The 24,014-nt window shown below is 39.3% G+C and overlaps 2 protein-coding genes across 3 annotated transcripts in view; one reads left to right on the top strand and one right to left on the bottom strand.

Annotated features, from left to right (window-relative positions):
- The window catches only part of TPD52L1 (TPD52 like 1), a 46,048-nt gene extending 40,257 nt beyond the window's left edge, over positions 1 to 5,791 (top strand). For both annotated transcript variants that reach the window (XM_060753286.2, XM_060753285.2), the window contains 3 exons: positions 2,425 to 2,463; positions 4,208 to 4,268; positions 4,971 to 5,791. In XM_060753286.2, the coding sequence (XP_060609269.1) occupies positions 2,425 to 2,463; positions 4,208 to 4,268; positions 4,971 to 5,102 (232 nt within the window). In that variant the 3' untranslated portion in view covers positions 5,103 to 5,791. The remainder of the gene's footprint in view (positions 1 to 2,424; positions 2,464 to 4,207; positions 4,269 to 4,970) is intronic.
- Positions 5,792 to 7,712: 1,921 nt separating this feature from the next.
- Positions 7,713 to 23,468, bottom strand: HDDC2 (HD domain containing 2). The gene is made up of 6 exons (XM_060753287.2): positions 23,358 to 23,468; positions 20,908 to 21,029; positions 18,496 to 18,598; positions 15,462 to 15,530; positions 10,707 to 10,845; positions 7,713 to 7,863 (listed from the first exon to the last, which is right to left on the bottom strand). The coding sequence occupies exons 1-6, from the start codon at positions 23,400 to 23,402 to the stop codon at positions 7,766 to 7,768; spliced, it is 576 nt and encodes a 191-aa protein (XP_060609270.1). The 5' UTR covers positions 23,403 to 23,468; the 3' UTR covers positions 7,713 to 7,765.
- Positions 23,469 to 24,014: the final 546 nt, after the last annotated feature.

The raw sequence follows: 24,014 nt of genomic DNA, 5'->3' as shown, positions 1-24,014 counted from the left end.
CGCTTTTGGTCCTTATCTACGTTTCTTCAAGGTCGTTACCAGGCCTCCCACCAGTTCCTGGACTGTATGTCCCACTCAAGGTCAGTAATATTTTTTTCCCTTAGCTCTTCATATGTTCCCTTGTTACTTTGGGCCTTTTTTTTTTTTTGCTTTGTTTTAGAGGGGGGGATTCTTTCAATTCTTTCCTTTATATTCTTCCTCCTTTTCCTTTTTATTATTTCTCCTCTTTTTTTTTATTTGATTTCTGTAGATAGGTTCTTTGTGTTTTTTGTTTTTTTTTGAGTTAATATTTGAGGCTGAGGTCTGGAGTTTTGGAGCCCACTTTTCCCGCAGCCCGCTGTACCTCGGACCTTTGGGATCTTTTCGGTCGGTCCCTGAGAGGATCAACCGCCAGTCTCCCAGTGGTCCCGGTTCTGCCGTCCCGTTGGGAGGGAGCCGCTTTATTGGCTCTACCCGGCTGTGTTTTATAAAGTTGGGTCTCTCTACCTTTCTCCGTCTCCGTCTTTCGGACCTTTCCAGCCTCCAGCTGTGCTCTTTCTTTCTTTCCTTCTATCTTCCCTTACTTTTCTTCACACCTTCGCACTTCGCTCTTCACTTTATCCTTTTTATCCCCTTTCTCCCTCTTTTTTTACTTTCTTTACTTTTCTTTCCCGTCCCGTACTTTTCCCGTTCTTTACCTTCCTTCTTTACCTTATTGTCTTGCGTCTGTTTGCCTATCAGTCCCTCTCATTCTCAGTTTTCTGGATACCAGCTTTATGTCCCGGATCACCGTTGCCTTGTTGTTTCGTCTTTCCTGTACCGATGTGTTTCTTGCTTTCTTTGTGCTGACGGCCTGTGGATCGTTGGGAAGCCTGGCGCTTCCTGCATTGGCTTGCGTCCCCCCTACTGTGCCTCGTTGCCGGGCGTCTTTGGAAGCCCCCTTGAGGGGGGCTCCTCTTAGATGCCGTCGGCCGATGGCACCCCAGGGGTTTGCCTCCCTGACCTCAGTCCGTCTGTGAGAGGTTGGGCTGTTTACGTCCCCAAAACCTTCAAGCCAAGCCGTTTCTGTGTGTAGCTCTCCGGAGCTCACAGAAACGTGTCCACCATAAGCGGTCGCCAAACCGGAAGTCTTCTTGTTTCTTAAAAACCCCATGTAACCTTTTATGTTTCCATGTGTAATAATAATAATAATAATAATAATAATAATAATAATAATACCACCATCAGGTGATAGTCGCATTGAGGAAAAACAACAAGGAAAATTCAGCTATTATCAGGACCTCAAAATCGAATTGGCATAAAGCAGTACAGGTGGTCCCAGTGGTCATCAGCACACTGGGTGCCATGCCAAAAGATCTCAGCCGGCATTTGGAAACAATAAACATTGACAAAATCACAATCTGTCAGCTGCAAAAGGCCACCTTACTTGGATCTGCACGCATCATTCGAAAATACATCACACAGTCCTAGACGCTTGGGAAGTGTTTGACATGCGATTTTGTCATATGAAATCTAGCATATACATCTCGTTTGCTGTGACATACTGTGTTTTTGTGTCAGTATAATAATAATAAATACACTTTATTTATACTCCACACTTCTCCCAGAAGGGACTCAGAGCAGATTGCAGTACATAAACAGACACAGGCAAACATTCAATGCCTTGATTACAATGACATACAATGGGACACAAACACACAGACAAAGGCAAAGGCTTCTCCTTTCATTTTCAGCTCTGGAGGAAGGTGCTCTTTCTCCATTTCCAAGCCAAGGAGCTTGCATCCATAGACACCTTCCCTGGTAGTATGCCCAGCATGACTGCTTGGAGCATCTTTTGCCTTTTCCCGCTGAAGTGATACCTATTGATGTCACATTTGCAAGCTTTCGAACTGTTAGGTTGGCAGGAGCTAGGGCTAACAGCGAGAGCTAACCCCGCCCCATGAGACAACTTTCAGGACAGCAATTCAGCAGCATAAGGATTTAACTCATACCGCAGCCCCTTCTTACCCATACACTCGCATCCTTTTAGTGTGATATGAACCTAATTATTTAACAATAGATTATGGCTCATGCGATATGAAAGGTACACAGTAGTCTGTTGCTACTCCTTACTAGATTGTACTGATTTAAATCAATTGCTGAATGAGACCCACTTATGTAAATTCCATTGACTTAATAAGTTACCTCTAATTGGGAATAGCATTTAAGAGTTCGGTCTAGGAAACAAGATCCTGGGTACTATTATTCTGAATCTTATTCATCTTTTTGTGACTGCTACATTATATGTTAAAGAACGTCAAAACAGCTTCTTTCCAGAACATTTCTGCCAGAAATTATTAGTAAGAAGTTGAATAAATACAATTAGTTGTTCTTAATGTAAGTCAAATTGCAAAATTGTTTTAATAATTTTTTATCTCTTTTTTTTCTCATGTTTTGGGAATGCAGTTATTCTATTCGCCATTCCATAAGTATGCCTGCTATGAGGTAAAAGTTCAGACCATTATTTCTACCGCAGATAATGTATAATCATACATCTTTTACTTTCTAGTGAATCCTTGGAATCAAATCTGTGTCAGATCAAAAGAATTCTCACTTGGTTGTTTTTAACTTCTGCTTCTGATATTTGCTTTTATTTGATTACTGAGAATCTTGTGACAGAATCAGATACAAGATTCTCATTAAAAAGAGGTTTCTGTCTGGTTCTGTTTAAAAGAGAAGCAGAAGGTAAACATATTGAGTAGCTGAAGTTAATTGGCAGGAATAGTTCTAAAAATAGACAATGAAAAATGGAAGGTGTTATTAATCAGTTATTAATGCCACTAAACAGTGATCTCAGAAAAAAAATCTATTAAAATAGATTATTCTCATGGTATCTGAAGCACATAGAGCTGGATAATTTTGTTTAAATAGCCCAATTTAACCCCACATTGCCAGTTTCAGTATCTACTGAAGTTACTCTACCCCTTGGAATGGTAAATTTGACAACATAAAAGCAAATGTGGAGTTACTTAAGCTGCATATGATCTATTTCTATTTTTGAAGCCTTAAATCCCCATCTTGCTCACATTGCTTGGCCCTGTATGGTCACATGTGCATTTAATAAATACCCATGTAGGAGGCTAAAGCTAAATAATTGTCATGGCACGTAAAAGAGGGGAGCTTTCCCCTTTGCCTTGACTATAATCCTACACAAAAGCCCACTTGAAGCTTACTGTTTGCATTAGGAAGGAAGTTCCCATTGGTGCTGGTGTAACATTCCAGGTAGCAGAGGTGTTGGTGAGTCCTCCTAGTACTAAGAATTCAACTATTTACTCCATATGCCACAGCCCTGCTTTGATTTGGTTCTAAATACACTAGATTTTTTAAAAAACAATTATGACAGAAGAGAAAACAATGTGCAGATGCCTTTGGTAGCATCTTCAGTTGCAAGAACACAGCTAGATTTCTCTCTGCTCTCTAATAACCAAACAAACAAAATACCGGTAGTTGTATTGTGGGACATCCACTGCTTAAAAGTGAGTTAGGAGGGGTAATTCTGGGAGTTGCAGCTACAAAGATGCAGCCACACAATACATGTACATTTCCCAATGCAGGACCTTGGCCTACATTTTATTGGTTTAATGTTTTTTTAAGTTTTTGTATTATGTATGCAGATTGAGCATCCCTTATCCGGAATTCTGCAATACTAAAAAATCCAAAATTGTCAACATGGGTGGCAGAGATAGTGACGCTTTTACTTCTTTAAATTTTGTTTCATGCACTAAACATTTAAAATTGTGTTTAAAATTACTTTTAAGCTGCATGTATAAGGTATCTATGAGACATAAATGAATGTAATGTTTAGAATTGGATCTCATTTTAAGGTATGTCATTGTATACATATTTACAAATACAGGTATTCCAAAAAAAAAAAAAAACACCTGGTCCCAAGCATTTCGGAAATGGGATACTCATGCTGCATTTTTAGTTTTAATTTGTATTTAATTTGTATTTCAAACATTTGTATCCTGTCCTTCTCAACCACACGAGAGGGGACTCAGGGCGGCTTACAACTGGTATTGTAAATCACCTTGAAGCCTATATTGGCAATAAGGCAAAGAGTAAATAATTTAGTGTAGTAGGAATTCGATTATTTATTCATTTCTGGTAACATTGTTCAGAAGCAAAAAATAACATGGACAAATGTGAAATGTTTTGAAACTTGGATTTTTTGTTTTGACCTTCTTAGGAATTCTCCTACATTCAAGTCCTTTGAAGAGAAGGTTGAGACCACTGTGACAAGCCTTAAGGTAAAAGGGGGAACAGAAAGGGGGCAATCTACTGGGCAGATTTCAACCTCTCCAAAGACTGAAGAAGTGGCTTATGGCATAAATTGGATTTGCACCATCATAAGCCACCTACAGGATGGTTGTTATCAGTTCATTATGGATTAAAATCACACAGAACTGAATGTCTCATAGGAAGTTGACTTCCTATTCACATCTTATTATCTTTTCCCTTTTGGTTAGAAATCAATATATAATTTTCAGTCTGGAAACTGGAGGGGATTTTAAACATTTATTGTGTCTCTTCCTTTTTAAGAGGAGGCTAGTGGAATCGAAGATAATGTGAATTAACAAATAGCCAATAAAGATACAGGCCCTTTTGTTACAGTTTTGTGCATTTGTTTGTTTGGCCAATAACCAAAGATTTATTTATTTATTTATATTTATACTCTGCTCTTCTTAACCCCGAAGGGGACTCAGAGCGGCTTACAAATTATGGCAAAATTCAGTAACTCATTATACAATAAATAATAAACAATTAAAACATATAATGCAATAAACAGATTAAAAACAGGGGAAGAGTGAGGCAAAACCGGGGTTACGGTTCCTGCGTTCGCTCAAGAGAAGGCCCAGGTGAATCAAGGGCCATATCAAGAATGAAATGATTTACCAGTGATTGGCTTCAAGAAGGGTAATTCATTGATTCAGTTTTATTGTTCCTTTCAGACCAAAGTTGGGGGAGCAAGTCATCCTGGAGGAAGTTTTGAGGAGGTCCTCAATTCTGCTGCCCAGGCCAGCGCCCAGAGTTCGGTTGTTGGCACTCGGCTCCCAGAGACAGAAGAGGAGCTCCAGTGCTAGGCTGAAGGGGTACCTCTGGTTCTTTGTCTCATGGCCTAGGTTCCATTGGCTCACAAAACCCATTTATTTTCTCCACAAGGTTAAGATGTAGGCATTTTGTCATACGGAGAAGGAACGTGCCAGTTCCTGAAGATCTCTTATGATTAATGCCAGCTGGAAAATTGGAGAAATGACTGCTAATTGCCTCTTTCTCCAGTTGACCCTAGAGTGAGTGTGTGTGGCAGGGGAGCATATGCCTTCGTTTGTGACTTCATGGAGAAATTAGATGGCTCTTCTATATCTAAACAAGATCAATCTTGTTTTCATAAATGCTTTTTCACATTCAACGTCTTACAAGACAAAGTGGTGTTTCATTTTTGAAAATGGCTTCTGCCACTTCTACCGATGTTACCCATGCATGCATATTTAATTCCTTTTTTGAGTATTCAATTTTTCAAATTGTATGGCTTATCTTAAAATAGGTGAACAAATTTGTTCTTGCTTCCTTTCATTTCTGCACAAACACTTGTTTTGGTCTTCTGCTTTATTTAAAGGTCAGTCTGTTTTTATGAGGCATGACATTGTCTCCTGAGGCATCAGTCTACAATCTACAGCCTCTCTTTGACTTGATGAATGGTTTGCTTAATAATTGTTTTGAGGCACAACAAAAACACTTGGACTAATAAACTATTTGCATTTTCTCTCTGGAAGTCTGTCAGTTTTGGGTTTTTTTTCAACACTGAAAGGTATACAATGGAATGTCCAGATTTCTTAAAACAAAATAGCACTCTTAAACACTCTGGCCAAGCTGCTCCATCAACAAATGTCATATTGAGTCTTATAATTACCAAACGGGGTGCCATCCTCCATCATGCCTCTTAATATTCACAACTTGGCAAACCTGTTAATAGTGGTCTAAGAGTACTACTGGTCCAAAACAGTAAAATATCTAATTTGTACAATGTAAGATACATAATCAGGCTTTATCTATTACATATCCCTGTTAATTTGTAGTTGAGAGAGTGCATGGCATCATTGCAGGCTACTTCCACAAGGTTGCTACTTACTCATTTGCATTCTGTACACATTGCTACCAATGTAGCTGAGGTAACTACTTCTGTTTTGGGACCAGACACACCGGCAGTATTTTTCTATAAGCAGCCTTGGATCAGATATATATTTATTTGCAGTAATTATATTCCGCCCTTCTCACCCCGAAGGGGACTGAGCGTGGATCACAGAATACATATACAGCAAACATTCACTGCCGATTATACAATGACAAGACAGACAACAGATACAGGTATGTATAGGCCTTTTCTCATCATTCAACATCTTTTGTAGGCCATGCTCAGTTCCAGCCACAGGGGGTGTTGTTGCTCTATCTCCTTGCTGAGAGCTTTCTTTGTTCGTAAACTTTTCTTCAAATGCCGTGCTTAAAATACTTCCCCGCTTAATGCAGTTCCTATTCATCTGCTCACATTGATGTTTTCGATCCGCTAGGTGGGCGGGGAGCTGGGCTGAATGTCAGGAACTCACCCTGACACGGCTGGAACTGTCAACCTTTCAGTTGGCAAGATCTACTGTAGTGGCAGTTGGTGATTAACCTGCTGTGCTAAAGCTGGCCTATACTTGCCTATTTGGTGTCAGTTGATTATATGTGTGTATATGCTTCTATCAACAATACATGTGGTGGGACGAGTTCAAACTATCATACAAATTTTCCAGACATATGTTCAGCCAAGTCCCGAACAAATCAATCCACTTACGTTCAAATTTAATTTTTAATTCCATTTTGAGTCACACTATTTAAATAAAACTACAATTCAGTGGGAGAGACTGTTTGTAAGATCCGTAATCACACTGTCTCCATAAAAAACCCCAGAAGAATGAGGCAAAACACGAGGACCCAAAAATGAGAATGTTACATTAAATTCAACAGTATCTCATGAATTCTCAGCTCTTTGAATCCTGATAATGAGTAGAGAACCTTTGTCTTGCTTTTCCAAATCTTTTGATATTTGCTGGGTTTGTATTATGTTAAGCTAGATAGCATGGATTTATTCAATTACCCTTACAAATGCTGTAAGCTTTATTTCAGAGGATTTGGCAAAACCACCTCTGAGTATTCCTTGCTGGAAAAAAGCATTATAAAATAAATGGGATTGCCATAAGTCAATAGTTGCCTTGAAGGGACATGTGCAACTGATGTTTTATTGAAATAGTGGCCACTGATACATCGGAATTTAAGCTTCCACATTATCATATCATAGGTTCAACAAGGCAGCACTTCATATACAACATACAACTTTGTGGCCTGGATGTAAAGTACCTTCTTGTGCCACATTCTTTTCATAAAAGCCAGAAGGAAACATAGCAGTCAGTTCACATATTTACTTCTATGTTTGACTGAGGAGCCAGTGGCACCTACAAAGTTATACAGCCATGCTCTTTAAAAATCAGCTTTAAATGTCAGATATCAACCAATTTATTAAAAAACACTGAATATCCTGTCATGCTCTGAAGTTGATATAAAAAAATATGGGATGGCCTTAGCTATACGTATAGTATTTAGATTTTGTTAACCAGTTTCCAGGTACATGGCATCATAAAAAAACAATCACACAAATACAAGGATTGTAAAATAATTTATTTTACATAGTGCTAAACATTTCCAAGGTGACTCATGATGGTGGATCATTTTTTGATGCTGCTATTTTTGTATTTCTTTCTGTATTTATGGAAGACACAAGCTGGACTATTTCTGGGTGACTAAATTTTCCTGCAGATCAAAGATCACAGTTAGTTACTTTGTTTTCTTATCCTGCATGCAAGAATGGCAATGATACTGATAAGCATATTTATTTATACAAAATCCCCATTCGTGTGATGGGTGACCTTATATTCTGTACTGACTTGCTGCTCACTTATACTAGAAATGTTTTCAAAGCATTTCTCACTAAACTACATGTATAATAACGTGTGGAAAATAAATTTCAGGAACACATACTTTGTCTATTCCTTGAACCTTTCAGCTCATTTTACAAAATATAGTGGAATATCATATAAGCGCATAGGTTTGAAAGGCGGGAAGGTGCCTTCTCAATATTTCAGAAAACATCTCTACATTGACATGAGAGCTGTGACCCCCAGACCTGGTTGCCCTACTGCTATCCTAACAAATTCAACCTATTGGCAATCAGAATGGGCTGCTAAATGAAAGCCTCGCTTGCTTTTTAACTGCCATGGCACAGGTTTTGGACATAGAATTAAGATGTTAAGATGAGAAAAAATGGTAAATTTTAATGTTGGATATATTTATGAGGTGAGCAATCTGCAGAAGAAAAGGCTGAGAGGAGACATGATGGCCATATGTGAAGGGAAGTAACAGGGAGGAGGGAGGAGGCTTGTTTCCTGCTGACTAGGACGCGGAACAGTGGCTTCAAACTACAGGAAAGGAGATTCCACCTGAACATGAGGAAAACCTTCCTAACTGTGAAAGCTGTTCAGCAGTGGAATTCTCTGCCCTGGACTGTGGTGGAGTCTCCTTCTTTGGAGGTTTTTAAACAGAGGCGGGATGGCCATCTGTCAGGGGTGCTTTGAATGCAATTTTCCTGCTTGGCAGGGGGTTGGACTGGGTGGCCCACGAGGTCTCTTCCAACTCTGATTCTATCATGAACAATGGCAAGAAGTTCTGCAGAACCAAGAAAACTATTGACATGAGCTTTTTTAAAATTAAGGGAGTATCAAAATTTGTATGTATAATAACCCAATTCAAAACCCAATGGCATACATGGAAATAGGTTAGCTGATCAAAATAGCTCTTTGTATTTTTTGCATACCTTCCACCTTAAAGAAGTATTTTCAAAGAATCAAACACCTTAATCAAAAATATATCAGAGCTTTCAATCCAGCTCAGGAAAAGGCAGGAAATCACAGCACTTTTCATATGTTCCTCCACTCGTACATTAACTGTACAACAAAGTCAAACAAAACAATGGAAAATGTGCACCTGCTGTCACAGAAAGAGGTTGCTGGCTGTTCCCTATGGTTTCACAGCCTTATTTACAAAACAGTTCTCAGATGTATGGAGAAATCTGACAGTGTGGACCTTAAATTATATGGCCAAAATTAAGAGGTGCTGTGCACACTTTGTACGCAAGTATGTGGACAATTGATCATGCTGTGTCAATCAAGAATCATGTTTGCAATTAGCAAAATATATAAGAAAGGATTAATCTGGCAGTCCACCAGACCCATTTGTTCCAGCCCTATGCTCCCCTTAAAACCAAATTCTGTCAAACAGTGCCACTATCTGCTCCTGCAAGCCCTGGAGAGTCTGCCTCATTTTCCTCCCATGCCTCCAAAGACTTTACAAAACTGGGACTTCCATCCACTTTTGGTTTTTTAAGATCTGGTATGGCCTGTGGAAGATCTTAAAAGCTGAAAATTGGCCTTCCGAGCTTACTTACCCTTGGCTTAAATAAAGCCAGAGTGATTAGGCTAAAAGGAGATTGAAAAAGGAACATGCTAACAGGTTTAGAAAAAAGGGAGATGGCACTAATAATCAACAGAGACACAATTAGTTTAAGGTGTGGACAACTTGTATGAAACTTGTGAATAACCACAAGTCTGGAGGCTTCATAAATTGGGTATCTCCCCTCCTGATAACTGGAGATAACAAATAACTAAAGGGTCATGAGATCATTACAGTTTTGAGCATCCCTTATCCAAATTAATAAGTCTGAAATAATACATGTCTAGCTGAGATAGTGACACTTTGGTTTCTGAGAGTTTTATGTACACAAATTTCTGTCCTATATTATACAAAAAATATTAAAAATACTGTATATACAACTACTTTCAGGATATGTGCATAAGGTGTACATGAAACACAAACAAATGTTGTGTTTAAACTTGGATCCCAGATATCTTAAAGATATCTCTTGTACGTAATTGCAAATACAATTTTTCCAAAATCCAGTGCACTTCTGGTCCCAATTTGGATAAGGAAAACTGGAACTAACCGTTTGGTGATCTTGTGACTTTCAAATATAAAACACTAGATAAAGCTAAACAACGCTTTTAACTGCAAAACCCATAAGTGCACCAGCAACCCATCCTGAGATGCCCAGAAGCAAAAGCCGAACAGATCTTCCAGGTAAGCTTTAAAATATCTTGAGGAAGGAAAATTATTTTACGTATCAAGGTTGCTTTTCTGTGACAGGATTTGCTTCCTTCTAAAATAGGTCAATATCCCGCACTAGAAGACATATGTCACTTGATACAACCAGCAGTTGGAACAAACTCTGATTGATCTATGATTGGTCAAACTTCTAGAATGAATTATACTGGCCACCAAAATAAATTAAACGAGGGAGGAACATTACTAGACTGAAAATGTGTGCAACACTTCAATGGCAACTGGGCATGCTCAGTGGCACAGAATGGAGAATGTGCTGGAGGAGAGTAATGGAACTGCAAATGGTGAAGAATGTCTAGCTATCTTGGGGGCACATTGAACAGGAGTAGGAGTACAGCATGCCGAAACATTTTGCAGCAAGTCCCATGTGCTATAATGCCAAGCTTCACATGTGAGTGTTTAGGAAAAAAACAAGGTCATACCTGCAGTAGAGTCATAAAAATCTTGAAGGGTCCCAGGTCTTTGCTCTAAGTCTTCATATTCTAAGGCTTGAAGTATCATCTCGCACTGATCCAGCTGTTTTACAAACCTTGCTTCTGCACTACATTGATGTTCATATTCCTAAAGGTACACAATATTTAATCTGTCAAACCATGTTCATTGAGTGGCGAAGGTTACAGACACTGCACCTGCACAACCTGGCTTTGCTAATGGGATCTGTTCATATTCAAGCACATTGTACTTGTGAACTGGCCTTATATGCTCACCATGAGTTGAAGCAATTTCCTCTTTGCTCTCCAAAGCACAAGTGAGCCACTTCTCTTTCCATAATACTTTAGTATTCAAATACATCACACTGCACTCCTTCAGAACTATTTCTCTGCTGGTTAGATGCTGGCCAAACACCTTTTTCTGATTACATTGCTCTCAAGCATATAGATTGCCCACCTCAACTTTTAAGTATTCTTGATCTCTACAAAAGCATACTAGCATCTATTCTGACAAAGTATTTTCCACTCAAAGAGAGCATTAGCAGCCTCTCAGGGATGTCTTTTTGATACTGTATAAACCTTATATTTATGATGCATTGGTGTTTTTGATTCTCATTCAAAGAACCTTCCAATCAGAAATAACTGAAATTCTTCTAAAGCCCTTGACAAGAATAGTCTGTTTTCCACATTTGCTGTGTTTGGAACACAGGGCCACAGTGAAAGTGGGAAAACCAGAAATTTTAAAATATGTAGTGTGTGTCCCCCTGCCCTAGAGAAAACCTCTAGAGATTCTTCAAGATGTTCTCTCTATGAGTCTTTTAAATCCCTCAGCACAGCTCTATGTTCAGCTGCCAGAATGGTCTATACTTTACTATAGATTTGTGCTGGTGGACCTAGAGTCTCCTGCAGAGAACATCTCTCTAGGAATCTCTAGGTTTTCCAGTGGAAATCTATGGTCATCTTCCAACACAGGCTGGACATACAGTTACACTAGAGCCCCTAAAGCTTCCTAGAGACACCATATTATCAAGTCTATGAAAGTTAAACTTGGCAAATGTGAAGGGCATTTTTATGCACCATGTTTCATCTAATTGTGCATAAATACTGTTTTAATGCTGTTCAGAAATATCTTCAAACTCACTAGTGGTTGAAGCAGAAAGCACCCAGACAAGTCAATATAATTTCCAACCTTTTCAACGATTTCCAAGATTTTTTCGAGAAAGACACAAACTTATCTCCCTATATGAACCTGGCAGAGTCTTGATATCCTCAGGGGAAAGCTTCTTCTCAGTCCCACCAATGTCACAAATTCCTTTGGTGAGGACACAGAGAATACCTCTTCAATCACTGGCTGCTCATATCCTATGGGAATCACGGGAAGATAAACTGGTCCCCTTCCTGTTCTCTTTGCCAGCAGACAAAGCCCTTCTTCTTATTCAAGCAGGATTGTAGTGACCAATGGCTCACAGGGAACCTTATGGGGTTGGGTGAGTATTCTGGTTTTAACTTTTATACATTCAATGATTTCGTTGTGGATTCTATAGTTTTGGATTCAACCACCCATGGTCTGAAAAATTTCCAAACAATAATTCAAAAAGTAAACATTGATTTTGTTATTCTATATAAGGGACATCATTTTACCATGCCACTGTAGATAATGGAACTTGATTATTCTCAGATTTTGGTATCAACAGTGGGTCCCGGAACCAAACCATCGTGGATGCCAATAGGCTACTTACTGTATACCGTTTTAGCTATGCATTACAAAAATTAAATGGCAAACTAAGCTAAAATTCAGCAGTGAATTTAGAATGCAGTCATTCTAAATTCACTGCTGAATTTTAGCTTAGTTTTATTATTTATTGTTTTATTATTTATTGTTTTATTATTTATTATCTTGAATCATACTGTGGGAGACAGACAATATACAAATAACACAGACAGATTAGTCTGAAACCAATACAGACTTGCATATAGGTGTATCCATGAACCTAGTGACAAATGGTTTGATGGTTTGAAGTGAGGTTCAGATAAACAAGCTGCGCAACACAAAGCTTTATTTTTAGGGTGCCATCCCAAGACCAGAACATGAACGGCTTTATACAACTTCTCTCCATCCTTAGGCAGCACAGTTCAAGGGGAGAGTACATTGTAAAACCCAAGCTTAGCCTACAAATAAAATTCTATTCTAATTTTATACACTTTATTGTGCAATTTTAATTGTTAGCTGTTTTGAGTCTCCTTGAGAGAGAAAGCAAGATACAAATACCATAGATAGATACTAGATGGATGGGTGGGTGGGTGGGTGGATAGATAGATAGGAAAGCAAGCAGAGTTGTCTCTGCCTTGCTACATCACTTTGGCCTGTTTGCAAAAGTGAATACCACGCCACTGCACCTCGGCATCTCAATCTGAAACAGTCAAAGACATTTCAGATACAGTTCAGTGTGCTTCTTAGATGAAGAGTGACAAATACACTGGCTTTTTCTTCAGACTTGAGTACATCTCAACAGTCTAAAGGGCCAGAGATTAAGAGCAGCCTTAACATACAGCTCAGTATTACTTTAGGCATAAATAAACCCCACGTGACCAGCTATGCTTCCTGGAATGGATTTGTACTGAGAAAGATAAAAGGAAAAGTGCTAAATTCTCAGTGGGTGGAAGCAGGAGTTTCAGGTTGTCTCCCAAATGTGCCACAAAGCCAGCTAAAAGCTGTAGAAATAAAAGGAGGTTTCTATGGCACACCTAGACCTCCTGCCAGTTTCCTATGAAGGAGAAAATAATAGGGAATGAAGAGAGTCAACATTCATTTACTTCTACGCTCTTTATGTTAGCTTCATTACAATCTTGCTGCGTGAAAGCCAGTGTTAACGGGTCTCAGCTTTGTTCAGATACTTCATATAGTAGAAAGAGAGAAAACAGATCGTGACTGCAATATACTAGAAGCCATAATTCAACAATGAATTTTTTTCTTATACACATTTGACTCAAGCTAAGAGAGCCCTGTGGCATTCTTACAGCAACAAAGACAATAAGAATATTATATCTTCTACAACACAAAATAACTAATGCCTCTTTTAAAGTTAATCCTTCAAAATGGTTTACAAATCAAACTGATAAACAGTTTAAGACTCTTCAAATCAGACATCCAAAAATCTCCTTAAAAAGGGTTTGAAAAGCTGAGTCAATGAAAGAACATTAAAATGAGTACCTTTCCTTCAAAGATTGGAAATTAAATTCGTCCCTGCCCTGTTGACCAACAATACTTAATGGAATACTTCACCAAACATTTATTCATATTCTTACAAAGATCAGCAAAAATCACTATACCTTATTATTACTATTATTATTATTATTTTACTGACATAAAAACACAGTATGTCACAGCAAACGAGATATATATGCTGGATTTCGTATTACAAAATCACAAGTCGAACACTTCCTAAGCATCTAGGACTGTGTGATTTTGATATTATTATTATTATTATTATTATTATTATTATTATTATTATTTGAAACTCAACAAGATGCGTCCACAGCAGACAAGATCACTCTGCTGGTTGTTGTATTGGATCACACATCGGACACTTTCCAAGTGTCTAGGACTGTGTGATGTACCAGCGAATAATCTGTGCAGATCCCAGTAAGGTGGCCTTCTGCAGCTGGCAGATGGTAATTTTGTCAGTGCTGATTGTGTTTAAGTGCAGGCCAATCACCACTGGGACCACTTTTACAGGCTTGTGCCAGAGTCTTTGCAGTTCGATCTTTAAATCCTCATATCTTTAAATCCTTGGTTAAGCAGTGCAACCAATCAAAGGAAGACGGTAAATGGAACATAGGAATGGCACAAGGGTTATGAGAACGGATCTGATTTCAACTGAGGCGTTATATTATGTTTGTTTTGTTGATATGTCTTGTTTGATTGTTAATTGTTGTGGATTGATGCTGTTGATCCTGTTTGTTGCATTGTTATGTTTTAATTGCACTGACACTGTTTGATAATTGTACCATGTAAACCGCATTGAGTCGCCTGTTTGGGCTGAAAAATGCGGTATAGAAATAAAGCAAATAAATAAATAAATATCATGTTGGCTTTTCCAGTTGTTTCTCTTCAATCCTGCTGTCACCTGGGACTGCAACATCGACAATCCATACTTTGTTTTTTTTTATTATTATATCATGTATATCCCTCTTTTTCTCTCTCAAAAAATACTCAAAGCTATTAAATGCAATTAAAACCTAAACATTAAAATAAAATTAAACATGAACAGTATTAAAAAATAAACCTCTAAAACTCCTTAAAACTAATTAAAAACCAAACAAAGTATTTTCAGGTTTCAGTGGCTCTTACGAACCTGTTGGATAAAATCAGGATAGAGGTCACTTCAGTAGCACTAGAAAATGCCTTTCTCCCAGGTGGCTCATATTTCAAACCATTAGTTGTGGCCTATCTAATCCAACGTAGTTCACCAGCTAGCTACACACCATGGTTTGTAATTGCATTGCAATATGTAGCATAAGGACAAGAGATCAGAGCTTTGTGGACCTTGGTGGCCCCAACAGCTGGCTGCATTCAACTTGATGGCCTGCATTTCACCATCAGCTTCACTTCCTCCTTTCTGAAATCCACTAGCTTTCAGCACCAGTCATTATAACCACTGATTTCTATAATAATTAAATATCCATCTCTCTTTATAGCTGGAAATATGTAACTATGTAAATAAGTGTCAATGTTTGAAAACTTACTTCCCACAGTTCAAAAATTTCTTTTCTCTGCTCTTCTGAAAGCAACTGAGTCAAATGTTTCATAGCTTCCTAAAGAAAAAAAAAAGTAGGCATTTTATTTCCCATTAGCCACATTCAAAATTTCAGTTTCTCTGAAGCATTTTGACATTATGAATGTTTAAGGATAGGCCAAATTGGCTTTGAAAAATTGCACAAGAATGCTAACAAGTACAAAGGAACTCTCTGGATCACAAATATTTTAGACCACTATATAATTTATCTGAAAGCAGATAGAGTGGATGAGGAACGATATGAAAAGACACATGAGGAGATCAGCTTGTGCTTCCCTCTCCATGAAAACATCTTAATATGACAAAGAGTCCATCTATACCAGCGGTTCCCAACCTGTGGGTCCCCACATGTTTTGGCCTTCAACTCCCAGAAAAAATCCTAATAGCTGGTAAACTGGCTGAGATTTCTGAAAGTTGTAGGCCAAGACACCTGGGGATCCACAGGTTATTATTTATTTATTTATTTATTTATTTATTTACTTTACTTGTATACCGCAGTTTCCCAGCCCAACAGGCGACTCAACGCGGTTTACAACAAGGATAAAAAACAATCAACGATATACAACTTAAAACCATAAAAGCATAATATACAATATTGACACAACCATAGACAACACAATACATCTCATAACTGGAGTCGTGATCCAATCCGTCGTCCAAATTTCCATTATTATTAATTATTATTATAATGAATTATTATTATTATTATTATTATTATTATTATTATTATTATTTACAGTATTTATATTCCACCCTTCTCACTCCACAGGGGACTCAAGGCGGATTACAACGTACACATATATGGCAAACATTCAATGTCAAAGATACACAACAGATATAGACATAGACAGTCAGAGGCTATGTAACTTTTCTGGCCGCCGGGGGGCTGCCGCTTTCATCATCCATCTGCGACACTGATGAAGTACTTCCGCATTCCCCGCGTGCTTTTGCTGGAGTGCTTTGCTGGAGTCTTTTTTATGGCCTCGTAAATTAGTTAAATTAGCCTCCTCACACATAGGTGGTACCTAATTTTCCTACTTGACAGATGCAACTGTCTTTCGGGTTGCAAAGGTCAACAACAAGCTACACAATTGGTCGGAAGCTCACTCCGACCCAGGCTGGCTTCGAAGTCATGACCTTTTGGTCAGAAGTGATCTTAATGCAGCTGACACTCAGACAGCTGCGCTGCAGTCAGGTTGAGAGCCACTGATCTATACTATCGAATGAATGCAGTTTGACCTTACTGTATTTGCATGGCTCAATGCTATGGAATTCTGGGATTTGTAGTTTAGTGCAGCACCAGCATCCTTTCACAGAGAAGCCTGAAAACCTTGTAAAACTACAGTTCCAATGATTTCATAACACTGAGCCACAGCAGGTAGAATGTGTCAAACTGCATTCATTCGACAGTGCATTCATTCGACACCCAAAGTTTCCTTGGACATGTCATGGTTAACACAATACACAGATCAGTTTTCATGGGCTGGCATGTAGTTGTATCAAAAACCACCTATTAAAAGACTATAGTATCTGAGGAACAACACGTTTGTATCTATACTTCAGTTTCATCCTAGAAAGAAGTATTATACAGAATTCTGTATACCAGACTACTTTCCCTTTAACAGAGACAAGACTGTGACCTCTGGTGGTCAGTGTACAATACTAAACATTAACTTTGTATAATAACCCAAATGCTCTTGAGAGCACCAGATCCCATCTGATCTCAGCAGATAAGCAGAGTCAGGCCTGGTTAGTATTTGAAAGAGTGGACTGCAAAGGAATATCATGAGGGTGCTGAAAGCTCGGTTTCAAAGGAAGGCAATGGCAAACCACTTGTGAGTATTCTGTATAAGAAAATCCTATGAAATTCATGGAGTTACCCACTGGCAACTTGAAAGCACATACACATAGTGCAAATATCTATAGACATAGATATAATAAAAGTGAAAATATGTGTATATGTGTATACATATGTGTGTATGCTACTGGGGTGCTCACTTTCACAGACAGGCTCCCGCTTCCACAAACAGCTTTAACCCACAGTGCTGAGGAGCCACCAAAAGCCTTCCCTCCAATGACATTTCAGGTTATAGGAAGCCCTATGAACATGTAGCCCAACCCCTGCCAATGTCCTCCCCAAACACTGGCACACAGAACCCCCATGATCAAAGAAAAATATTGGAGAGGTTTGGAGGAATTCACCTTCCTTTACAGCCATTGTAGGTACTGAGATTTATAGTTTACCTGCAGTCAAAAAAAATCAGGATAGAGGCCCCACCAATGATGGCCCTGGACCTAACTTGGCACACAGAACCTCCATGACAAAAAAAAAAAATACAGGAAGGCTTTGGGGAAAGTTTACCTTGATTTATAGGAATTATAGTTCAAAAACATCCATAGAGCACTATTAATGCAAATAACAAAGGATTTGGACAAAATCTGGCATGCATATCCGATACGACCAAATTTGGATACTGGTGGGTTTTGGGGGGAATTGTCCTTGACATTTGTTAGTTGTAGATACTGTGATTTACAGTTCACCTATAATCAAAGAGCACTATGATGGACCTGGATCTAACTTGGCACACAGAACCCTCATGACCAACTTGAACGTACTGGAGGGATCTGACGGGACTGACCCACGATGGTGGGACTTGTAATTCATCTGTCAGCTGGAGAGCACACTGAACCCCACCATTAATTAGCAAACTTGTCCAGCATGACAAACTTTAAGTACTGATGGAGTTTCAGGGACTAACCAGGCATGATGTAAGTTGTAGTACACCCACAACCTTGTACATTTTGTAAAATTTAAAAAAAAGACTTCTTCTAATAACTTGGGCAACTCTGGGTACCCAAGCCAGTACAATAATAAATATTAACTTTGTATAATCTAATTACTTTTCAGTCTATTACAGTAACACTTTTTAAGATCCTCCAGAATTTACAGACAACTATCCTGGCACAAGTGCAGTGATACTCACCTCTTCTCGTCTGTGCTTCTCCTCTTTGGAAATATTGTCAGCTGGTGCAATGTCCCCAACTATGCATTCAGCCATATCATGAACTAGAGCTAACCGTATGCATCTGGAAATAAAACAAAATGCTTTAGAGACTTGCCTGCGTGTTTTACATGTAAACCAATTTCAGGAAAAGACAAGGGATGGGTGTTTCGGTCCATTCAACCGAGTTATGTTTAGATTGTAGAACAAGATTACACATAAGCCATTGTAGAGACCCTGTCAGGTTGAAAAGAACAGTAAAAATGTTCTGGGTAAAGTAATGTGTCTGCCTTAACAGATATGAGAAAGCAAGTTCTCTCCCATACAACACACATATATGTTTCAGATTTCAAACCAATAATAAGGTGGAAAAAAATTAAGTCAAATCACAATTGCTATTGTTAATTCCCATCTAGCTACTTCAACTTATGGCAACCTTATGAATGAGAGATCTCCAAGTTACTCTCAAATGCTCTACTCAGGTCTTCCCAACTTAAAAGTGTGCTTCCTTGATTGACTCTATCAACGTGTAATGCAGTTTTCCTCTACATCATTGCCTGTTCTATGTCATAACTTTTCATGGTATGTCCTGGCTTTGAGAATGTTTCAGCCTGATTTGCTCTTCGGCTCTTTTTCATATGGTACATATATGTATCATATTATTACTTGTAAAAACATTTTTATCTGGGATATATATGCAAATTTCTAGGTATTTCTCTAAGAAGAAAAGTATTTACAAAATGCAATGCACAGAAGAACAGACTAACAAATGAATGCACCCCTGAGAGTTTTTTTTCCTCTTTCATAAAACCACTTGTTTCTCAATTAGTCAAAAGTATACTTGCCTCTGTCCACAGATTTAAATCTATTGTGAAATAAAATGGCCAACTAGTTGTACTGAATCATTTTTTCACAACTTAAAATGTGCCTAATAAATAGCACAGAGAGTGAGTCCGAATGTATCCATATCACACTATTATATCATTTTGATATCACTTCAACTGTCTATATTCCATCCTATAGAAAGCAGGGGTTTGTAGTTCCACTGGCTGCCGGTTGTAGCTTCACTGGCTGCTAGTTTGTAGCTCCACTGGCTGCCGGTTCAGTTCCGAGCACAATTCAAGGTGCTGGTCTTGACCTATAAAACCCTGTACGGTTCCGGTCCACTGTATCTGTCCGAACGTATCTCCCGCTATGTCCCACCTCGGAGCTTGAGATCATCTGGGGAGGTCCTGCTCTCGACCCCACCACTCTCACAAGTGAGGCTGGTGGGGACGAGGAGCAGGGCCTTCTCAGTGGTGGCCCCTCACCTGTGGAACTCACTCCCCGGGGAAATCAGAGCATCACAATCCCTCCTCTCCTTCAGGAGGAGGGTGAAAACTTGGTTATGGGACCAGGCCTTTGGGCAACCAGGCAATTAAAGACCAGCAGGATGGACGAAATGGTATTAAAAACGGATCTATGAGACAGCAAACACTGACAACGTAAGGGAGGAATTTAGGTTTGTATTGATTTTATTGATTTTTATTCGAATAATGCATGAAGATGTTAGTAATTGTGGATTTTATTGTAAGTTGAGATGATTGTTGTGATGCTGGCATCTAATCGTGCCTTTACTGTGTAAGCCACCCTGGGTCCCCTTCGGGGTGAGAAGGGCGGGGTAAAAGAACCCCAAATAAATAAATAATAAATAGTTTTATGGGAAATTTCTGCTAGAGAGCCCTTGTGCAGTAGTTGAGGGAAAGGAAAGTCCCTCCAACAAACTACAAATGCCAAGCTTTCATGGGATAGAAACTATGTGATATTCCCCTTATGTTACTACAGATATTCCAATTATTTCAACACAGTTGTTGAATATGTTTGAATATAATATTTAAACTAAACATAACATGTCATGTCAGGTAACATTATTGGGAACACTGGGAAAATTTCTAGGAAATATTCCAGTTCTACTTTTTCAAGAAAAACCATTTCAATCATGGCAAATAATTAAGAAACAACAGAGCATTTGGGCAACCAGGAATGCTTGGGACTAATCTTAGTATCTTGCTACCAATGTATATTTCAATTAGGGCTCCACTGTTAATGCTGTAAAGAAGTTGAGTGCCACCGAAAGCCATTTTGCACAGCACGAGATATCAAAACTACTATTATTCACAATGGGAGACAGTGTGGTGTAGTGGTTTGAGCATTGAACTACAACTCTGGAGAAACCAGAGCTCAAATTCCATGAAACCCATTAGGTGATCTGGGGATAGTCACACCCTCTCAGCTTCAGAGGAAGGCAACAGTAAGCCCCTTATGAACAAAGGTTGCCAAGAAAACCCTGCAACAGGTTCACTGTTGATCAGAAATGTCACATAGGCAGACCACCACAATTCTCAAGACACTTACCTGTCTTTATTCAGTGTTTTATCTTCAGTGACCATAGCCATGATTGCCATCCTGTACATATGATCAGACACACTTTCTGGATTTGGTACATTTCTGTAGACCCAACCTGTTCGGGGTACTCGCTAGTAAAAGAAAATGCAAGCAACAGTATTCAAAAAAAGTCCTTGCAATATATATACTTTCATACACATAACATAATAATAATCTGAATAATCTGAAGATGTCAGTCACACATCAGGAGAAAATGCTGCTAGAACATGGCCATACAGCTAGGAAACCACACAGCACTCCAATAATAATAATAATAATAATAATAATAATAATAATAATAAATGTATTACCTGCTTCTCCTCGTGACTCAAGGCAGGGTACAACATTGTTAAAACGACTGAAAGCACAAGTTAAACTCCACTAATGAAAGGCAGATTGTGAATTCACAACTTAAAACTGACTGGATAGGCCTGACAGAAGAGATGGGTCTTCAGTTGCTTCTTAAATTCCAGCAGCTGATTTATCTGTCAGATCTCCATGAAGATACTCGCACATATAATCTTGAGTTACTTTCTGGTTCCAAAAATGGGTAATGTTAATAAATCATTAAGTCACCACCACCACGATCTTTCCATCCCACATCTTTGTCTCGCTATACAAGTTGAGTATCCCTTATCTGGAGTTTGGAATGGCTACAACCAGTTTATTCAAGCAGGCTTTTAAAGAAAAAAGCCTTTAATACCAAACCAAAGCTTCAGAGGTTGTGAGGTATGTTGGGGAATTCTAGACAGGAAACAATCAGGGCCTGCTAACACCTTCCAACAAAGGATTCCCCTAAGCAGGAAGCAACCAAGCTTTGAAGCTGCAAGGCTAATCATTGCTAATCAAGCTGGCCAATTGCAACATCCATACTTGCCTCAAGCAGACAAGAGTTCTTTCTCCCACCCTGGACATTACACAGATAGATAAACCCCGCTTGCCAAGTTTCCAACAGACCTCTCAACTTCTTGAGAATGCCTGCCATAGATGTGGGCGAAACATCAGGAGAGAATGCTTCTGGGAACATGGCCATACATCCCAGAAAACTCACAGCAACTCATTGATTCCTGCCATGAAAGCCTTCAACAACACATTATTATTTCCAGTATTATTCTGGAACACCTGTATTTCCACATATGTACACAATATGGTATCTTGGAGGAAAACTCACAGCAACCCAATAAAACTACTCTGGGACTTCACTGACAGAGTTTTGGAACACAATATTCCTGATCTCACTATCGTGTTAAAAAAACAAAGTATGGATTGTCGATGTTGCAATCCCAGGTACAGCAGGATTGAAGAGCAACAACTGGAAAAGATGACATGATATGAGTATTTAAAGATCAAACTGCAAAGACTCTGGCACAAGCCAGTAAAGGTGGTCCCAGTGGTGATTAGCACTCTGTGTGCAGTAACTAAAGACCTTGGCCTGCACTAAAACACAATCAGCGCTGACAAAATTACCATCTACCAGCTGCAGAAGGCCACCATACTGGGATCTGCACGCATTATTCACCGATACACTTGGGAAGTGTCCGACGTGTGATCCAATACAACAGCCAGCAGAGTGTCTGCTGTGGACTCATCTTGTTGTGTTTCAAATAATAATAATAATAATAATAATAATAATGGAAAAGCTGACACAATATGAAGATTTAAAGATCGAACTGCAAAGACTCTGGCACGAGCCAGAAAAGGTGGTCCCAGTGGTGATTGGCACACTGGGTGCAGTGCCGAAAGACCTTGGCCTGCACTTAAACACAATCGGCGCTGACAAAATCATCATCTGTAAGCGGCAAAAGGCCACCCTACTGGTATCTACACACATTATTCGCTGATACATTACACAGTCCTAGACACTTGGGAAGTGTGACTGAATACAAAAGCCAGCATAATGATCTTATTTGCTGTGTACTAATCTTGTCGTGTTGCAAATAGTAATAACAATCTGAATTCAATTCTGCTTTCATGCATTTCATATTAAGAGTTCAATTCTCAGAATTCCTGACAGTTGGCCAACCTGGTTGGGGCTTCTGAGTGTTGAAGTCCCAAGCAAATGGTTAGGAACTACTGCTGTACACTGGCCTTCTAGGGATGGTTTCTGGACTACCGCTCCCAGAATCCCTAAGCATTGGCCGAAGCAGCTGAGGCTTCTGGGAGCTGAAGTCCAAAACACCTACTGAAGCAGTAGTTAATTCTCGCTGCCTTGCAATACAGCGCCCCCTAGAGCCTTGACTGGAATCGCAGTCCTGCCTAACTATCTCGTCTACCAGGGAATACAACTGGGAAAGACCATTCTGAAATGAGGAGGGGGAACCTGTGGATATCTCCCATTGGAAGCCAATGATGTCCAGCCGTAACAATTCCCCAATCCCCCCCATTTCTGCTCCTTAAGCAAAGCGTCCTCGGCTGCTCACCTTCAGCTGCCCCACCAGCCTCAGAAACTGCAGCAAGCTCCCCATGACTACCGAGGCGAGAGCAGCCAACACAGGAGGAAGAGAGAGAGCCAAGCATCCGGGTCTCTGCGCTCTTCGGCTCCTCATTGGCTCTGTGGATCTGACGTCACCTTTTGCACCACCCCTCCTCCCTCCTTGCCTCCCCCCCCCTTTGCAAATAGAAGGCCATTCAAAACTGGACCATTCAAAGCTATGGAGCAGAACAGACAATTGTGCATCTGTATGCTTGTCCACTATGCCCTGCCTCATGTACAGAGGAAGAGTTGTTGGAGGCTACAGACAATCATAGAATCAAAGAGTTGGAAGAGACCTCATGGGCCATCCAGTCCAACCCCCTGCCAAGAAGCAGGAATGCCATTGCTGTTGCCCGTTTTTGGTCAAAAGATATTTAGCCACCTGCGCTCCTTCTATTTTCATCGGTTTTATACTAATTTATGCACTGCTTTTGATACAAAATAAATAAAAGCTGAGCAGAGCAAGTGAGGAAGGGATGATGGGAGTTGCAGTCACGATTTTGAAAAATTACAGATTTTTAAGATATAAAATAATGAAGAGACAAAAGAGATATAAGAACTGATAGAGAAATTAAGACATATGCCCCAATGGGTAGCATTGCTA

Source organism: Anolis sagrei, chromosome 1, assembly GCF_037176765.1.
Source record: "Anolis sagrei isolate rAnoSag1 chromosome 1, rAnoSag1.mat, whole genome shotgun sequence".
NCBI lineage: Eukaryota > Metazoa > Chordata > Lepidosauria > Squamata > Dactyloidae > Anolis > Anolis sagrei.
Note: the sequence above shows the minus strand (reverse complement) of the source record. Positions and strands in the feature narration are given on the sequence as shown.

Excerpts from the sequence above, each read along its gene's own strand:
- HDDC2 (XM_060753287.2), bottom strand. The coding sequence starts at position 23,402 with ATGGGGAGCTTGCTGCAGTTTCTGAGGCTGGTGGGGCAGCTGAAG. Across the intron at positions 18,599-20,907 it reads AAAACACTGAATAAAGACAG|ATGCATACGGTTAGCTCTAG; the intron begins GTAAGTGTCTTG and ends TTTTATTTCCAG. Across the intron at positions 7,864-10,706 it reads TTTTTATGACTCTACTGCAG|GAAAATTTAGTCACCCAGAA; the intron begins GTATGACCTTGT and ends TTTGATCTGCAG.